This window comes from Vigna angularis, chromosome 1, assembly GCF_016808095.1.
Source record: "Vigna angularis cultivar LongXiaoDou No.4 chromosome 1, ASM1680809v1, whole genome shotgun sequence".
NCBI classification, from domain to species: Eukaryota; Viridiplantae; Streptophyta; class Magnoliopsida; order Fabales; family Fabaceae; genus Vigna; species Vigna angularis.
Genome location: NC_068970.1, coordinates 15,914,227 through 15,931,028, shown reverse-complemented (window position 1 = coordinate 15,931,028; position 16,802 = coordinate 15,914,227). Strand labels below are relative to the sequence as shown.

The following is a 16,802-nucleotide window of genomic DNA, read 5'->3' as shown; positions in this document are numbered from 1 at the left end:
TTTTGGTTTTAATACTAGTGAAATTAATTTAATTTTTTTAATCCAGTTTCTATTTTGTTTAAAGAAATTTAATATGGATTCTTAGGTTAAATTAATGTTAATATGGTTTGAAAAATAATTACATGTCATTTTTCGTCTTAAGGGTGGGTGTGGAGGGTAAAAAAACCCTGTAAAAGGAGAAATGGGCGATGAAAGATGAAGAAAAGGGTGGTGGAAGGATCGTTGATATAAGAGAGAAAGAAAGGAGAAATGGGTGATGAAAGATGGATGATGAAGAAGAGATGAAGAAGAGATGAAGAAAAGATAAAAGGGTGGTGGAAGGTGAATGAAAAAGAAGAAAAGGCCAAACGAGAAAAGGATAGTGAAAGTACTATTGTAGATTTTTTTTTAAAACAAAAATCTTTTATTGATTTTTTAACTTTTATCTCTATCCACGGGTGATATCGGCATCTAAACTACTTATACAATAAAGAATATCACAACGTCTCACTGAGGTTAAAATAATAGAATATTCAAAAATAATGATTTTAACCTGTCTGTTAAGTAATTTTCTTAAATTTTTATGGATTTATGAAGAATGTTAACTTTGGATCTACACTAAGTAAATAAAAATTTGAACCAGTCACTTTTCTGCCATTGGATACTGATTTTGTTATTTGATTTAAAAAACTAAATCCGACCAAATTCGTCGAAGCTGATATATATTAAGATTATTCAAACAAAACATATATATATATATATATATATATATACACACACACACGCACAAAAAAGGTCACTGAAAGACTTTGTTTCCACGAGCCACAGTTTTAAATCAACCAAGTGACCAAATCCACATGTCACATTCCGCTTTCTCATTTTCTTGAACTCTTCAAATAAATTGTGTTTGGTCGATTTTCTTAAGAAACTCTTCAACCAAATCAATCCAATGTTTTATTGCATTAATACTTTTTTGTCATTATGAAGTTGTTAAATATTTTACAATAAACAATTGTTAAACAAAATATTTATTATGATTTTTTTATAAGATTTGTTTTAAATTCATAATTTTAACTTAATATATATTAATACATAAATTATATAATCTTATAATTGAAATTTTAATATGAATTTAAGTTTTTTTACTGTGTAATGGATCATAATTAACCACTTTAGACTGACCATCCTGACTGATCTATGTGGATTGACAACTCTTGACTGATTATTATAAATAAACTATCCTCAGTCGACCACCCTGACCGAACAATATAAATGATCAGTTACAAAATAAAGATCATGTTAACATAAATAATAATTATAAATCAATCTACTACTACTGATTAAAATATGATTAAATGATAATTAGACCGATAAAAAGATAAAAACTCATTGTTATAAGTAAATATCTGATATGAATTTCAAATACATACCCAACACATGCATCAAACCTAATATTTTTCTTTTTAGTCACAATTTTTATTTTAACATTAAAGTATTTTATCTAGATATCATTCAAAAATTTAAACGCACGACAAACTATTCAAACCAAACAACACTTGAATTTGGAAACCACCAATTAAACTAACCAATTGACATAAAATTCACTAATTTGATCAGTTGACCTTAAAACCACTATTGGACTAATTGACATAAAGACTTGCTTGACAACTCTCTAAACAATTTCGTTTTATAAATATAATAAATAAAGTACAATCATACTACAAAATTTTTCTTTCTAGTTGAATCTATCTACTACATATATAATATTAACATAAATACAATAAGGTTTTGGTTTAATCTTTCTATTATGAATCCAAACAAAACCGTCTGGTAGTGGGAAAAAATAAAAGTTAAAAGAAATTTAAATTTTAATAATTCTTTTGCTTTTAGTTTAATTTGTGATTATTCTTTTAGCTGAATCTAGTTTTGAATCATCCTAGCCACGCAAGAAGGTCGTCTGGACTTTTAATTATCTACCATCTGTAGCGTATAGAAAAGTTAAACTCGGTATTTTTCATTAGAAAAAAAAAATATTTGTTTAAAAGTCAAATGACAGTTGAACAAAATAGATAAAGTACATGAGGAGTGATCGAAATTTGAGAAATTGTGTTGTGTAATAAAAAGAGAGGTAAAAATAGAAAGAAAGAGTGGGTTAGTTTTGTAAAGTAAAGAGGGGAGAAAAGACAAAAGAAGAGGTAATTAGAAAAAGGATATGGAACAGGGTTAGTAGGGTGTTCCGGAGCGCAGAGAATTAAAATATCCATGTTTTCACGATAAGAATAATTGATGATGCAAGTTGTAGGATGCTTCGTGCTTCCATCGTAGCAGGAGAGTTGAAAGTCGCCTACAAGTTAAAAATTTGAGCTTTCTCCCCACTATATAAACCCCATTCAACTCAACTAAGACACACGACTCAATCCGATCCAAACCAAACTAAACCTCATCCCTTACAATTCTTCAAACACTTTACCTGCAAAGACCAAACGCGCTTCAACTCAAGCATGGCCAACGCAGCTGAAGTTTCAGCTTTGAATCGCATCAAGTTGCATCTTTTAGGTGAACTCTCTCCACTCGCCACTCCCCAAAATAATCAAACCAATCAAAGCCCTTCTCAATCTTCTTCCTCAGACTCTTGCCTCTCCTTCGATCACTGCTTCACTGAGCTCCTCGATCCTGAAATTCAATTACCCCTTTTCGAATTCCACTCCAAACCCCAAATAATCGACCTCGACACCCCCAAACCCCTCACATCGCTTCACAAGAAACCTCAATTAAATCGGAAACCTTCTCTGCAAATCTCTCTCCCCAAGCAGACCGAGTGGATCCAATTTGGGAAACAGGATCCCAACCCGGCTGTGCTATTGCCGGAGAACCAGCCGGAGAAGAAGCACTACAGAGGAGTCCGCCAGCGGCCTTGGGGAAAGTTCGCCGCCGAGATCCGCGACCCGAACAAGCGCGGGTCGAGAGTGTGGCTTGGAACCTTCGACACCGCCATCGAGGCCGCCAAGGCCTACGACCGTGCTGCCTTCAGGCTCCGCGGCTCAAAGGCCATCCTCAACTTCCCGCTCGAAGCAGGCGCGGTGGAGGAGACCGCCGACGCCGAAGGCGAAAGGAAGCGGCGGCGCGAGGAGGAGGAGGAGGTAGAGGAAGTGAAGCCGGTTGTGAAGAAGGAGAAAACGACGGAACAGGAGGTGAACTGTTTTCGGGAGATGCCGTTAACGCCGTCTATGTGGACCGGGTTCTGGGATAATGATGTGAAGGAGATTTTCAACGTTCCGCCGTTGTCGCCGTTATCTCCTCTTCCGGCTTTTGGATTTTCACAACTAATGGTTGTGTGAAATTAGTGATTTAAGAGTGCTTTTGGTTCTTTTTACAGCGTCCTGTTTGGGGATGAGTACAGTGTACATTTCACAAATTTGTTAATTCAACAATCTTCAATCGTTCTCCGATCACTTTTTTTCAGTTTAGCTCAATGCTATTACTACATCACTATTTTGTTCATCTTTTATCTTAATTTTAAATTTAATTAATCACTCTTGAACATATAATAACAAGATAATTTGGTTTACAAAATTAATATTTGAAAAAAGAAGTTAATTTAGTGTTTTAAAAGGTTAAATTGAGGCATTAATGCTTCGGTAACAGTCAGTTAGGCACATTTGTACTTGTTACAAACTTTCACCTAAAAAGGAAAAACAAAATATGGATAGAATAACAATTAGTTCTTTTTTTCCCTCTGCTTGTTGTCCTTTTGCTATTGGTTTTTTTCATTAGACCTTTGATCTACTCATTAAAGAAATGCAAGATACACTTCTAAAACCAAGTTGCAGGAAATTGTATAAGTGTGTATCTATTTAATTAGCACTCAAATACGTAAGGTACCAATTTAATCTTTTTTAAGATAGTAGACGACACTAATATATACGAAAATTGTAAACTCATTTAAAATCATAAATTGATTGAACAACTTTAAATATTTATTTATTCATTGTGTGTCGTAGTCTGCGTGTGTTGTCTCGTGTTATGATAAACAAAGGCTTATTACTTTCTGATGTAGTTTTTGTTTCAACACAATTTTATTCTTCTATTTTTCTTCAATTTGAAAGCAATTTTTAATATTTAGTCGTTATCATCACTATTATAAAAAAAAAAGATAATTTAACAAGTACATAATTTATTTTAAGTTTTTAGAACATAATTAATAGATATTAGAACAAGTTACTATTAACTTAGAAAGTAGTTTTTATTCTTGATGAAACGTGAAATTGTTTATTATCAATTGTAATTTTTTAGTTACAGGAATTATTTGGTTTATTTTTTATGTAAATATAATTTTTATTGAATTTTTTAATTAGACCATCTAAAATAGATATTTTATAAATATTTTATTTTAATTTTGAATTTATAAATTTATTATTTGAATAAAATTATGTAAAACCCAAGAAAATGATATTTTAGAGTGGTGTTAGTTTAAAATAGTGAGATTCGGTTATTTTAATATTAAAAGATTTTATTATAAATAATTTTGTTATAAATGAGTTTCATTATTATTTTAAAACGTATCATCTCTTTAGAAACCATTTTTCTAGAGTTTTCTATCTTCTCTCTAAAGATTATAGCACTTTGATCATCTATTTAATGATCAGGAATTTCCTAGAAGATCAGGTGGAGTAATCTCCACATCTACCCGATAGAACAAGTAAGTTTCAACTCATTTTTCTCTTTCGTTCCTAAATTGAAATCACACGAAGCGATTCTTCGTCGCATGTGTCTTAGTGTTTCTCTTCCTAATTCTCTTGTGTTTTGAGGTCTTGAGGACTCATTTCATTTTCAATTCGGCGTTTCTAGAGTTCCTTGAATTCTAAGCAAGGGGTCGACGTTTTAGAGCTTCGTTGACCGGTGTAAGGTAAGGAAAGCTAGTATTTCTATTTCTATTATGATTGTTGTGTAAATTTAGTGCTTCCATGTATGATAATTTTATTTGATCGCAGTCTAGATATTTATGTTAGTATTAGTTCCTTTAAATGATGATTAATGACTATGTGATTACTGAATGTTTGGTATTGTGTGGTTGTAATGATTATGATGTTATGATTGTGTATAATGAAGTGTATTGAGGCTTAATATTGAATTCAAAGTGGTTAGCTAATGTGGGTATCAATATGCTATAAAGAAAAATTGTGCTATTATGTGACTTTTGATGACTTGTATTAATGTTTTTGGTTGTTTAATGTATAATCAGAGGTTTGATGTAATAGTATGTAGTATTTGTGTGAAGTATATGTGTGTGTGTGTGTATATATATATATATATATATATATATATATATATATATATATATATATATATATATATATATATATGACTATGAGAAGGATATGCTAATGATGAATATATGGTTTATTAAGTAAATGATTGATGGACGTATCCATGATTCTTGTGGAGAGGATGATACATGGTGGTGCCCTGTGTTGTTGTTGTATGAATGTATTAAGGTTTGTATCGGTGGTTTATACTAACACTCTCAATAACCCCAACTGAAGCAAATATGGATGGTTATGTCGTGGAGAGTAGCAGAAGGTCTTAGTTTGATGGATCTTTCTCCAAAAGGTAAAAGGGCGTTTGAGGACTAACCTAATGAGTGGTAGAGTGAAACCTATTGGCAAGGGTTCCGCAGAGTAGTAGAGGCCACCACACGTGCAAGAACCATTATAGTTCGACATTCTTACTATATTCGGATGAGTCAAGTCAAATGTTGTGATATGATTATGATGTATGTTTATTATGTGTGTAATATAATGTATAATGGAATATTATGATGAACTGTTTTACCACTAGTTTACCTTTGCTTTTGTGTTGTGTGTCTTTGTGTATAATATCTCTTTTATGATGATTATCCTTAATTGTGTGAGTTAGGAAAACGTTCTTTATAATTGCTCGAACGAGAAGTGACAATGAAACAATTAAAAAATCAAATAATTATACAAGTGTAATAAATATCGTCTTTCGTAGATTTATTTTCTTATAGTAATTTGATTATCATATATTTAATTTTTCATTTTAGTAATACTAGAGATGTTGCAAAATAATTTAAAATTATTTCAGAAATTACAAAAGAAAAAATAACTACTATTTGACATCTTCGTAAAGAATCCGAAATATTTCACGTAAACAAGTTTTTAATTTAAAATATTAATATTTAGTACCTTTTATTCATATATTATTATTATGAGTTTTTCCATTTTTATATATTATTTATCTTAATTAATTATTACTAATATAAAACTTATTAATCTTGAGTTATTATCTTTTACACTGTTCCAAAAACTTTAACTCACATAAAAATTGAATACCTTACATTTTATTATTACAATGCTTAATCACATTATACCTCTGACCACGTGTGGTGTTGAGATAAAGAAATAACTTTATTAACTTGATTTTGTAACTTTTCTTTAGCACAAGATAAATTGAAGTTGCAATTTTAGATAAACCTTACATCATGATGAGTGACAGTAACGTTTTCTTGCTATTTATGACGGTGACAAAATTGCATAGTCTTCTAGAAAAAAGTATTCTCAAAAAGTGATTTTATATAAAGTATAACAGAGAAGCCGTGGTTAAAAAGCAACCGAATACTTTGATTAAAAGAAATGTAGAATACAAATATGAAGCCAAAGAATAAAAAAGTTGGTACTAAATGCTTATCTGGTTCTAGTTCACCACAGATTCATCTAGTTTACATAAATTATTGACCCTGATTTGTATTTCTAAATAAATAAAAGGAAATTTTAAAAGCCCACAATTCAAAATGTTTTGCATACTATTTAACGACAAAATGTTTGAATATATTAAATAATTTAAAACGAATTTGACTTTTTAATAAATTAAAATTAAAAAAGATTAAAAAATTTAGATATTATTCTAAAGAACTTTTACAAATTAAAAAACGATATATAAATTAATTTTAATTTGAGGAAGAAGTAAAGTTTTTGTTTTATCATATTAAAATTCTTCGTGGAAAAGTCAATGTAACATGCCCATCTTATTTTTAATCTCCATTCGTGTCAAAGAACGTAGGTTGTCTCTTCTTAACGAAATTCTACATTTGCCAGGAAATTATATCTGAGAATAATCGTAGACGATTAGGAAGTGTGAATGTGTTATGTATTGTCCATGCACAAGTCAGTTTTGCATAGGTTGATTTTACCATTGCCAATATGTTTTACCTCTGCAGTAGTTGTCAACTCAATTGTTACCAGTATGTCTGTATTATTCAAAATTCAAAGTTGGACATAAATGGTTTTGGTTTTTGTTTATCTATTCTTGAGTCTGGAGCACGTGATTTGAAGACTTGTTTGAACATCTTTCATATACATCAAACTAATTCACTGCTACCTGCGAGTCCATACTTCAGTTTCGATAAATGATCATCATCACATAACTGTCCGTTTTCAGTCACTGTCACCATAACTTGGTCAAAAGAACGTGCAGATATTAATACAAAATAACTACATAGTTAATCACTCCTCTTCTTACCAGTTTTTTTTTTAAATACTAGTCATTATGTGTTATAATCAAATAGCGTGTGTACTAATAAAATACCAACATACTTTTCTTTTTCTTATTCTAAGTTATTTTGACAAGAAAGAACATAACGTAAGCATTAATAACAACGTGTAACACAACTTTATTTAGCTTCGAAATGTTAGAGCTTTTACAGACTAACTTCTATTAATTTAATAATTTTTTTCAACACAAAAAAATGTACGTTTGAATTTATGTGTACAGATGAAAGCATTACGATAATTTTAACGGTAATTATATTCTGTTTTGTAGATATTTCACGAAAACAATCGTACCTATTAATTGTAAAAGAAATTAATTTACTTTCTCAAAATGAATTTTATCAAATCAATTCTTCTAAATTTACTTTTAAGAATAAATTGTTTTTTTTTTAACTTCAATTCTATAAATACTGATTCTTTCAAACATAAGTTTGCTTTTAAATCACATAAACCCTTGCTGTGCACAGTCTTTTCATAGACCTAAAATCTTCTATGTTATTGGAAGCACATATTTAGCTAAGTGTCACCCGTGATATGATAACCCCATATGATTTGAATTGGAAAAAGCAAGAAAAATTTGTTTCCAATTTTTTTTTCTTCCTTAAAAAAACAAATATATCCTTATTTACAATTTATTTTCTTTCAAAAGTAAATAATAATAATAAGTTTGAGGGTGGTGGGTCAAAGTCGTTGCTCCATGTTCCTTTGTCCACTCTGCTCTTTCAGTACTTTCCTACTTATATATGTATGGACAATACATACATCACAAAAGATAAACAGTGTTCTCACAATTTTGCATTAGTACTCATTTCAAATCTAACCTACCAGTATTTCAAGTCAGTGTGGACTTTTTCAACTAAATGATATAATTTAGGTATTGTTTCGGATGTGAGGGGCAGTGCTGGTCCCACGTCTCCAAGTCACTCTCTCCTCGTCTTTCGTACGTCGGATTTACTGTGCTCACTTCTCAGCTCGCCGGTGGGAGACCTGCAAAAGATTCTCCGATGTCAAAGTCATTTGAGAGCTAAGGCGTTTTTCTCAGACAGTAATAAATGTGCAGTAAATGCAACCTATCTACCACTCACCCTGGATTTGTATTTATAGTTTTCGCTATGGGCTTGGGATTAGTGAAACGTTAATCACGGCCCAACTCAGCCCAAATAGCTCTTAAACCCTACTTACCTTAAACTAGGATGATTAGTTATACGGCCGGCCTATCCGGACGGTCAGGCGGCCGGCTTCGGGTGAGTTCTGGGTACGGGCGTGCGAGTGTCCGCCCTGCCTTACATAACCTTTCACAAGAGTATGGTGACGGGACATATGGGCGGCCGCCCTATAAGCGAATAGAAGTGCAATTTCCTGGGTCTCGGGCGGCCGGTCAGTTGGGTAATCCGCTGGCATGGATGTCCTTCCGTGCGGCGCCCGGTCCTTGGGTCTTGTGCGCTGAAATGGGGGGCCGGTCCATTTGGTACTCCAATAACTTGGGTGCCCTTCCGTACGGCGTTCGGCCCTTGGGTTTAAAGTTGTCTGCCCAAGTTAATTTGGGCAGACAGTCAACGAAAAAATAATATCTAGAATGGTTTATTTCACCTCAAACAAAATATGCGAGCGCGTATAAAGAGACTTAAAAGGAAACAGGAAAAATAAAGATTGTGTATTCATGGGCGAAAGCACTAAAACGTGCCAAGAATTTACAAAAGGACCGCCCGGCCAACATCTCGACGAAACAAGACGTTGGGCGGGCGGCCACATTAATACACATTGCAAAAATGATGAAAAAATCTAATCTAATTGGCCCTATCGGCCTCCCGTTCAGCTCGCCCGGCTTCAGCGGCCTCCACAGCTCCGGAAGGTACCTCGGTTGCTGGATCTTCGTCGCCTACGGTATTCAAATCCACCAGGACGCCATCAAAAACGTCCTTCTCGATGTCGAAGCCTAGGGCGTACGGCTCTTGAATACCGGCCAGAAGAGACGCTTGCCGGAGGGCCTTGTTGAAACCCTCCTCGTGCTCAAAGACAACGGTTGCTTCGAGCTCGGCGACCTTCTCGTTAGCTTTCGCCAGATCGGCGGACAGAAGCTGGTTCGTCTTTTGGAGTCCGGCCTCAGAACTCTGGAGGTGGGAAACCTTGGCCTTCAGCTGGTCGCACTCCCCTATGCGCCGTACGGAAGGGCACCCAAGTTATTGGAGTACCAAATGGACCGGCCGCCCATTTTAGCGCACAAGACCCAAGGACCGGGCGCCGCACGGAAGGACATCCATGCCAGCGGATTACCCAACTGACCGGCCGCCCGAGACCCAGGAAATTGCACTTCTATTCGCTTATAGGGCGGCCGCCCATATGTCCCGTCACCATACTCTTGTGAAAGGTTATGTAAGGCAGGGCGGACACTCGCACGCCCGTACCCAGAACTCACCCGAAGCCGGCCGTATAACTAATCATCCTAGTTTAAGGTAAGTAGGGTTTAAGAGCTATTTGGGCTGAGTTGGGCCGTGATTAACGTTTCACTAATCCCAAGCCCATAGCGAAAACTATAAATACAGATCCAGGGTGAGTGGTAGATAGGTTGCATTTACTGCACATTTATTACTGTCTGAGAAAAACGCCTTAGCTCTCAACTGACTTTGGCATCGGAGAATCTTTTGCAGGTCTCCCACCAGCGAGCTGAGAAGTGAGCACAGTAGATCCGACGTACGGAAGACGAGGAGAGAGTGACTTGGAGACGTGGGACCAGCACTGCCCCCTCACATCCGAAACATTCAGAGAGTGACTTGGAGACGTGGGACCAGCACTGCCCCCTCACATCCGAAACAGGTATGCATCAATCTACATCAAAGTTTACAATGCATCTTTAGATCAATTTTTTTTAAAACTGTGTTTAACTCTCTTTTTTTATAACTTAAAATTAATTTATGTAATATTCAAGATCTAATTTTGAAGAGATTATATTAGAAAATATCGTGAAATTAATTTGGATATAAATTAATTTTACTTTATGAAAATATTTTAAACAATGAGATTGGCCAGTCGTAGGAATATATACATATTCTAATAGATCGTTCAATGCAATTATTAAAGAAAAGAATAAAAAAACAAATATTGACCACTGTACGTTATGCATTTGTGCAATATTATTCATTGGATAAGTGTATACAAAAGGCACGAATGAATTAATTAGCATTTTAACATTTTCAAAGAAAAATATTTGAAATATAACCAAACACCTATACATTTACTTCACACAAGCAACAAAATAACTAATGAAAATAATATAGTTGATAAACATTACTAATTTTAAATTATAGAAACTTTATTTTTGTTATTTTTAAAAATTTTGTTCATATTATTACTGGTAAAAGTTGATTGTCGTTTAACATTTTCTATATTTGTAACATACCAAATAATTACTACTATTATACTAATAAAACAGTATAAAATAATTTGTTGACGGAGTTAGATACATTAATTAAATTTATTGAATAACTACAAAAATTGTAAATTATATGAAAAATTCAATTATTTATAAAATATCAATGTTGATTTTGCTTCCTTCTGTCGGAGCCGTTCGATTGATTTCCGTCTTGGCCGATCGGTTGCCTCCATGTTCCAAGAGGGGGAGGTACCTGCAAAAGATACTCTGACGCTCAAGTTAGGCGTGTGATTTGAAAAGCCTCGGCTCTTGGTTGAATATTTAGTGAATGGTTATCACTATTGAGTATTTAGAAGTGTGAGTGGAATCGTAAGTGGAACGTATTGGAATATGAATTGAGCCTACCTGGCTTGTGGCTCTGACTCTCTATTTATCAGTTGTCTCATGGATCTTAAGCTCGCATAAGCCCAATAAAATATAAACAGACTTACCTAAAAATCTGGTTGGTTGTTTACAACTTGCTTATCAATATCTTTAAATAGATATTCTTTGATTATTTTATCATCTGCTGGGCCACTGACCCAATAATAGCTTTAAGCACTGTAGGCCCAATTACGGATAGACCGATCGACTTTATTCAATAACCGCTCGGTCCATATTTCATACGATACATCATGCCCCCCAAATCCGAGTATAATCGTTCGACTTTAGCCTTGATTAACTATAGGACTTATGAGTTCGAGGGAGGCTGTATTTGTTGTTTACCTGTACCAAGGAGGAAAAATAATCGAATTTGAAGTAAAAGAAAGTAGATGGTTATACCATGTAATCAAGACCGTTCGGTTGCGAATGATCGATAATGATCATCCCACTCGCTTCTACCAGCCAGGGTAGCTGGGTGATTGTGGTGTGAATGACCGTTCGGCTTTGACGTAGGAGTTCTTCCTAGAGAACGAGCTTTACCGTTCGGCTTTACACTAGGAGTTCCTGGAGAACTTCCTAGCGAGAGGGCTTTACCTCTTTGCTTTGACTTTGACCTAGGAGTTCTTCCTAGGGAACGGGCCATTCGGTTTTGACGAGAGTGAGCGTTCACTTAGAACGTTCCCCACCGCTCGATTTAGGATGAGAGTGAGCGTTCACCTATAACGTTCCCCACTACTCGGTTTAGGACGAGAGTGAGCGTTCACTTAGAACGTTCCCCACCGCTCGGTTTGGACCAAGTGTTTTTCAGATAACGCCCCTGGGTTTTGTTTACGAGAGTGAGCGTTCACCTAAAACGTTCTCCACCGCTCGGTTTGGACAAGGTGTTTTTCACATAACGTCCTTGGGTTTTGTTTGCGAGAGTGAGCGTTCACCTAGAACGTTTCCCACCGCTCGGTTTAGACCAGGTGTTTTTCACATAACGTCCCTAGGTTTTGCGTACGAGAGTGAGTGTTCACCTAGAACGTTCCCCACCACTCGGTTTGGACCAGGTGTTTTTCACATAACGCCCCTGGGTTTTGTTTACGGGAGTGAGCGTTCACCTAGAACATTCCCCACCGCTCGGTTTGGACCAGGTGTTTTTCACATAATGTCCCTGGGTTTTGTTTGCGAGAGTAAGCATTCACCTAGAACGTTCCCCACCGCTCGGTTTGGACCAGGTATTTTTCACATAACGTCCCTGGGTTTTGCGTACGAGAGTGAGCGTTCACCTAGAACGTTTTCCACCGCTCAGTTTGGACCAGGTGTTTTTCACATAACATCCCTGGGTTTTGCGTACAAGAGTGACAGTTCGTTTAGAACTTTTATCACTGCTCGGTTCTTGCTCTCCTCTTGGACGAGTGGTCTGCATGGTCCTATCACCTAGAACGTTTCCCACCGCTCGGTTTGGACCAGGTATTTTTCACATAACGTCCCTGGGTTTTGCGTACGAGAGTGAGCGTTGACTTAGAACGTTTCCCACCGCTCGGTTTGGCCAGGTGTTTTTCACATAAGATCCCTGGGTTTTGCGTACAAGAGTGACAGTTCGTTTAGAACTTTTATCACCGCTCGGTTCTTGCTCTCCTCTTGGACGAGTGGTCTGCATGGTCCTATCACCTGTACTGTGAAGCCGAACGGCTGAATACCAATGAGGCTGAATGACCGAGTTGTTGCATGGTTGAACACTTAGATGCCAAATTTGGCTAACTGGTGACTGCATTAATAAATCTTGAACAATATTATAATATTGAATTAAGACATTTTAAATTAAATTATATAAATTAAACAATAAAATGAATCTATATCAAAATAATTATCTGTAAAGCCGTAGATGCTTGTTGACGTTGATGGTGAGACTACATCCTTGTCCGGTTCCTTATGGTTATAAGGGATGCCCCCCGGTCCCACGGTGGGCTCCAAAATGTTTCGGTAGATTTTTACGGGACCGAAAGACTAATTTGTTCTGACATGTCTTCCTTGCCTCTGAATGCCTAGATCGCCTGCCTTTCTTCAGTATGAACCGCTCGGTCTTTAGTGTGGACCGCTCGGTCTTTAGTGTGGAGTGTGGACCGCTCGATCACCTTCAATCTCCTGGTGGTGACCGATCGGTCTCCTTCTTGACGAGGGAGGATGTACCTGCAAAAGATATTCCGACGCTCAAGTTAGTTGTGTGATTTGAAGAGCATCGGCTCTTGGTTGAATATTTAGTGAATGATTATCACTATTGAGTATTTAGAAGTGTGAGTCGAATCGTAAGTGGAACATATTGGAATATGAATTGAGCCTTCGTGGCTTGTGGCTTTTGGCTTGTGGCTCTGGCTCTCTATTTATAAGTTGTCTCATGGATCTTAAGCTGGCATAAGCCCAATAAAATATAAACAAGACTTACCTAAAAATCTGGTTGGTTGTTTTCAACCTGCTTATCAATATCTTTAATTAGATATTCTTTGATTATTTTATCATCTGCTGGGCCACTGGCCCAATAATAGCTTTAAGCGTTGTAGGCCCAATTACGGATAGACCGATCGGCTTTATTCAATAACGGTTCGGTCCATATTTCATACGATACACTATTTTTTTTTATTGATACATATTATAAAAAGTTGAAAGGTTTTAAAGAGTATTTTTTTAAAAAAAAAGAACAAAGGTTGTTTACATAAACCTATTTCATTCTCTGATTCTCAAAAGTGAGGTTTTTTCAATCTTCTTTCCTTCCATATTAGATCTCCTTGATTTTTTTCCTCTTAAAACTGCAAAGCCATATAAGCAATTGGTGTCCAGGTTCTACTATACAAGTCAATCAATTTCATATTACGTTAAGTTCAATTATATTTTTCTCTTATGGAGTAAATCTAACTGGTGCATGCAGAGTTGTTCTAGTTTTTTGTGTTTATTATGACAAAGTGTGATGACAGGTTGAAATTGTTGAAAAGAGAAAATTCAAGAGATTGGTATTCTTGTAAAGTAAGTTGAATATGATATTAGGGTAGAAAAAAAATTCAATTGTTTAGAAGCATTTCTTTTTAGTGTTGCTTGTTCACTGCCTCAACAAGTTTTAGAAAAATTTAAATCTGTTTAAATTTTATGTTTCTCAATTGTCAAAGTATGAAATAAAGAAATTCCAAAAATAAGACTATCCCAATTCAATTAATATTTAAATAGTATGAATTAAAACTCACGATGCAGACGGTATGATATGAAAAAATTATTATACTTATAAGATTAGTGGATTAATGTTGAAAATCCAAACTTTAAGAACTTGAAAATAAGTATAATTTTACGAATCTATTCAATACATTAATTTTTCGAAAGACAATAAAGATATTCAACAAAATAAATTTTATATAAGATTTAATTGTATGAATTTTAACTATACAGAATTTAATAATATAAATTTTAAATTGTACGAAATTTCATGATCTTCACGTTAGTTTAAGAAAGCTATTTCTTTTAATTGATATTTTATTAAATATTTGATTTTCGAATTTTTTTCATACCTTTCATAATGTGATTTATTTATTTTTTATTATTCTTTTAAATGCATTAGCTTATCTTGTATTTTTTATTTGGGTTGCTTGATATTATTTTATTTTGATATGATCATTATGTGAACAGAGATAGGATAGATAGGGTCAAGAACTCGATGCTAAAGTCAATCACTAATGACTTAAGATAGTGATAATTAAGAAGATGGAGTTTTTACATAAAATTATATAACCTATTTATCATATTTTCAGATACTTTTATATATTTAAGAAATGTCAATTTTAAATACAATCTTAAGGTAAGAGAGTGTATTAGCCTTTAAACTTATTATATATAGATATGTATGAGATTTTAAGTATTGATATTACTAAGTAATGACTTAAATTTTTGAATTCATATTTTGAAGTGTTAAAATAACATATTATATATTGCATATGGAGAAAATTAATATTTAATATTTAGAGAAACTATTTTTGTTTTTTTTTTCAAGTTTTATATTGTAAAGTATTGTGTTATTTTATATATAGGAGGATACAAAAGAATTTCATTTTGGATATGCTTAGATTTTAAATAATTAAAAAATATATTCGATTATTGATCATATTTTATTTACATCTTCGCATTTACCTTTATATATTTTGTGAGAAAAAAAAAAGAAAAATTTAGACTTGGTGTGTCGGATAAAGAAAAATATAATACCTAATTAATAAAATTAGTAAGATGTTACAGCATAGAATGGAGCATTTTTTTTATCTAACAAACTTGGGAAAATCACTCTTAACAATTAAAGTGATAATCCAAAATACAACCTAAAAAAACATAAATAAGAATAAAACTACTTACGAAAATAAAAAAATTGATTGGTGGAACCATATCTACTCTTTAACAACTTCATAAAATCTTAGTCTAATAAAGAAATCATAATAATAAACTTGTGATATGTAGAGTTATCAAATGAGCCCCTTTAATAAGATTTGGCCCTAGCCCATGTGGGTTGGGGCCAAAAAAGTCCACAGGGCCAAAATAACTCTTTATTAAAAAAGCTCACAGGGTTAAAAACCCCTAAAGCCCTATAGGCCAGGGCCAGCCCATAGGCTTTCCTTTTTACAAAATTTAAGTCTAGAAACATAATATCATCATACAAGTAATCACAAATCATGTGTATTTTTTATCCAGCTTTCATTTTGTCTTTATTAGTAATAACTTATAACCATAATTGATTCATGTATAATTATATTTTTTTACCAATAAAATTAATTTTCTACTTCATAACTGTTTCTATATTAATTAGTTTAATAATAATGCTTTTTATACAATTATTCCTTAATTTCCAAATTTTGTTTTGATAATTTTTCCATCTTAATTTTGGTTTCTTAATTTTGGTTTGTAAATTTGACGGTTTAGAGATATCCACATAAAATAGGTTTAAAAGTTAAAAAATTTGATTTAATTTGTAAAATTTTGATGGACTAACGAATTTATTTATAGATGATAATCTATTTTGTCACTAGGTTAAATCAATATCATTCGATTAAGATTTGTGATCAAAATTACATTATTTTTAATTGGTGTGAACATGTTAAAATTTTGACTTAATAACTTTTTAACTTTTTTAATTTTCCAAATTTAATAAAATTAATATTTATTATTTAGAAAGTTATATAATTCTTTTAAAAAAAATTTATGAAACGTATAATTTAGTCATTTACATCAATTTATATATTTTTATGTCTTTTTCATATATTTTATATTATATTCATTTGTCTTTTTTATTAGTTTCTTATTAAGAGACATTGATGTAATTTATTTATTATTATAATTTTTATAATTTTTATTTATTTTATATGTTAATAATTAAATACAATAATAATTTTAATTTTAGTATTATAAATTATAATATTATATTTATTTAAAAATATTGTATCTATTATTTAATTATT

At 33.3% G+C, this 16,802-nt stretch overlaps 1 protein-coding gene across 1 annotated transcript; it reads left to right on the top strand.

The window, feature by feature from the left end:
* The first annotated feature begins 2,285 nt into the window (after positions 1-2,285).
* On the top strand, positions 2,286-3,431 carry LOC108331723 (ethylene-responsive transcription factor 5). Its single transcript, XM_017566623.2, has one exon. It carries the CDS (start codon positions 2,481-2,483, stop codon positions 3,315-3,317), a length of 837 nt encoding a protein of 278 aa, XP_017422112.1. The 5' UTR covers positions 2,286-2,480; the 3' UTR covers positions 3,318-3,431.
* The last annotated feature ends 13,371 nt before the right edge of the window (positions 3,432-16,802 follow it).

Excerpts from the sequence above, each read along its gene's own strand:
- LOC108331723 (XM_017566623.2), top strand. The coding sequence starts at position 2,481 with ATGGCCAACGCAGCTGAAGTTTCAGCTTTGAATCGCATCAAGTTGCAT.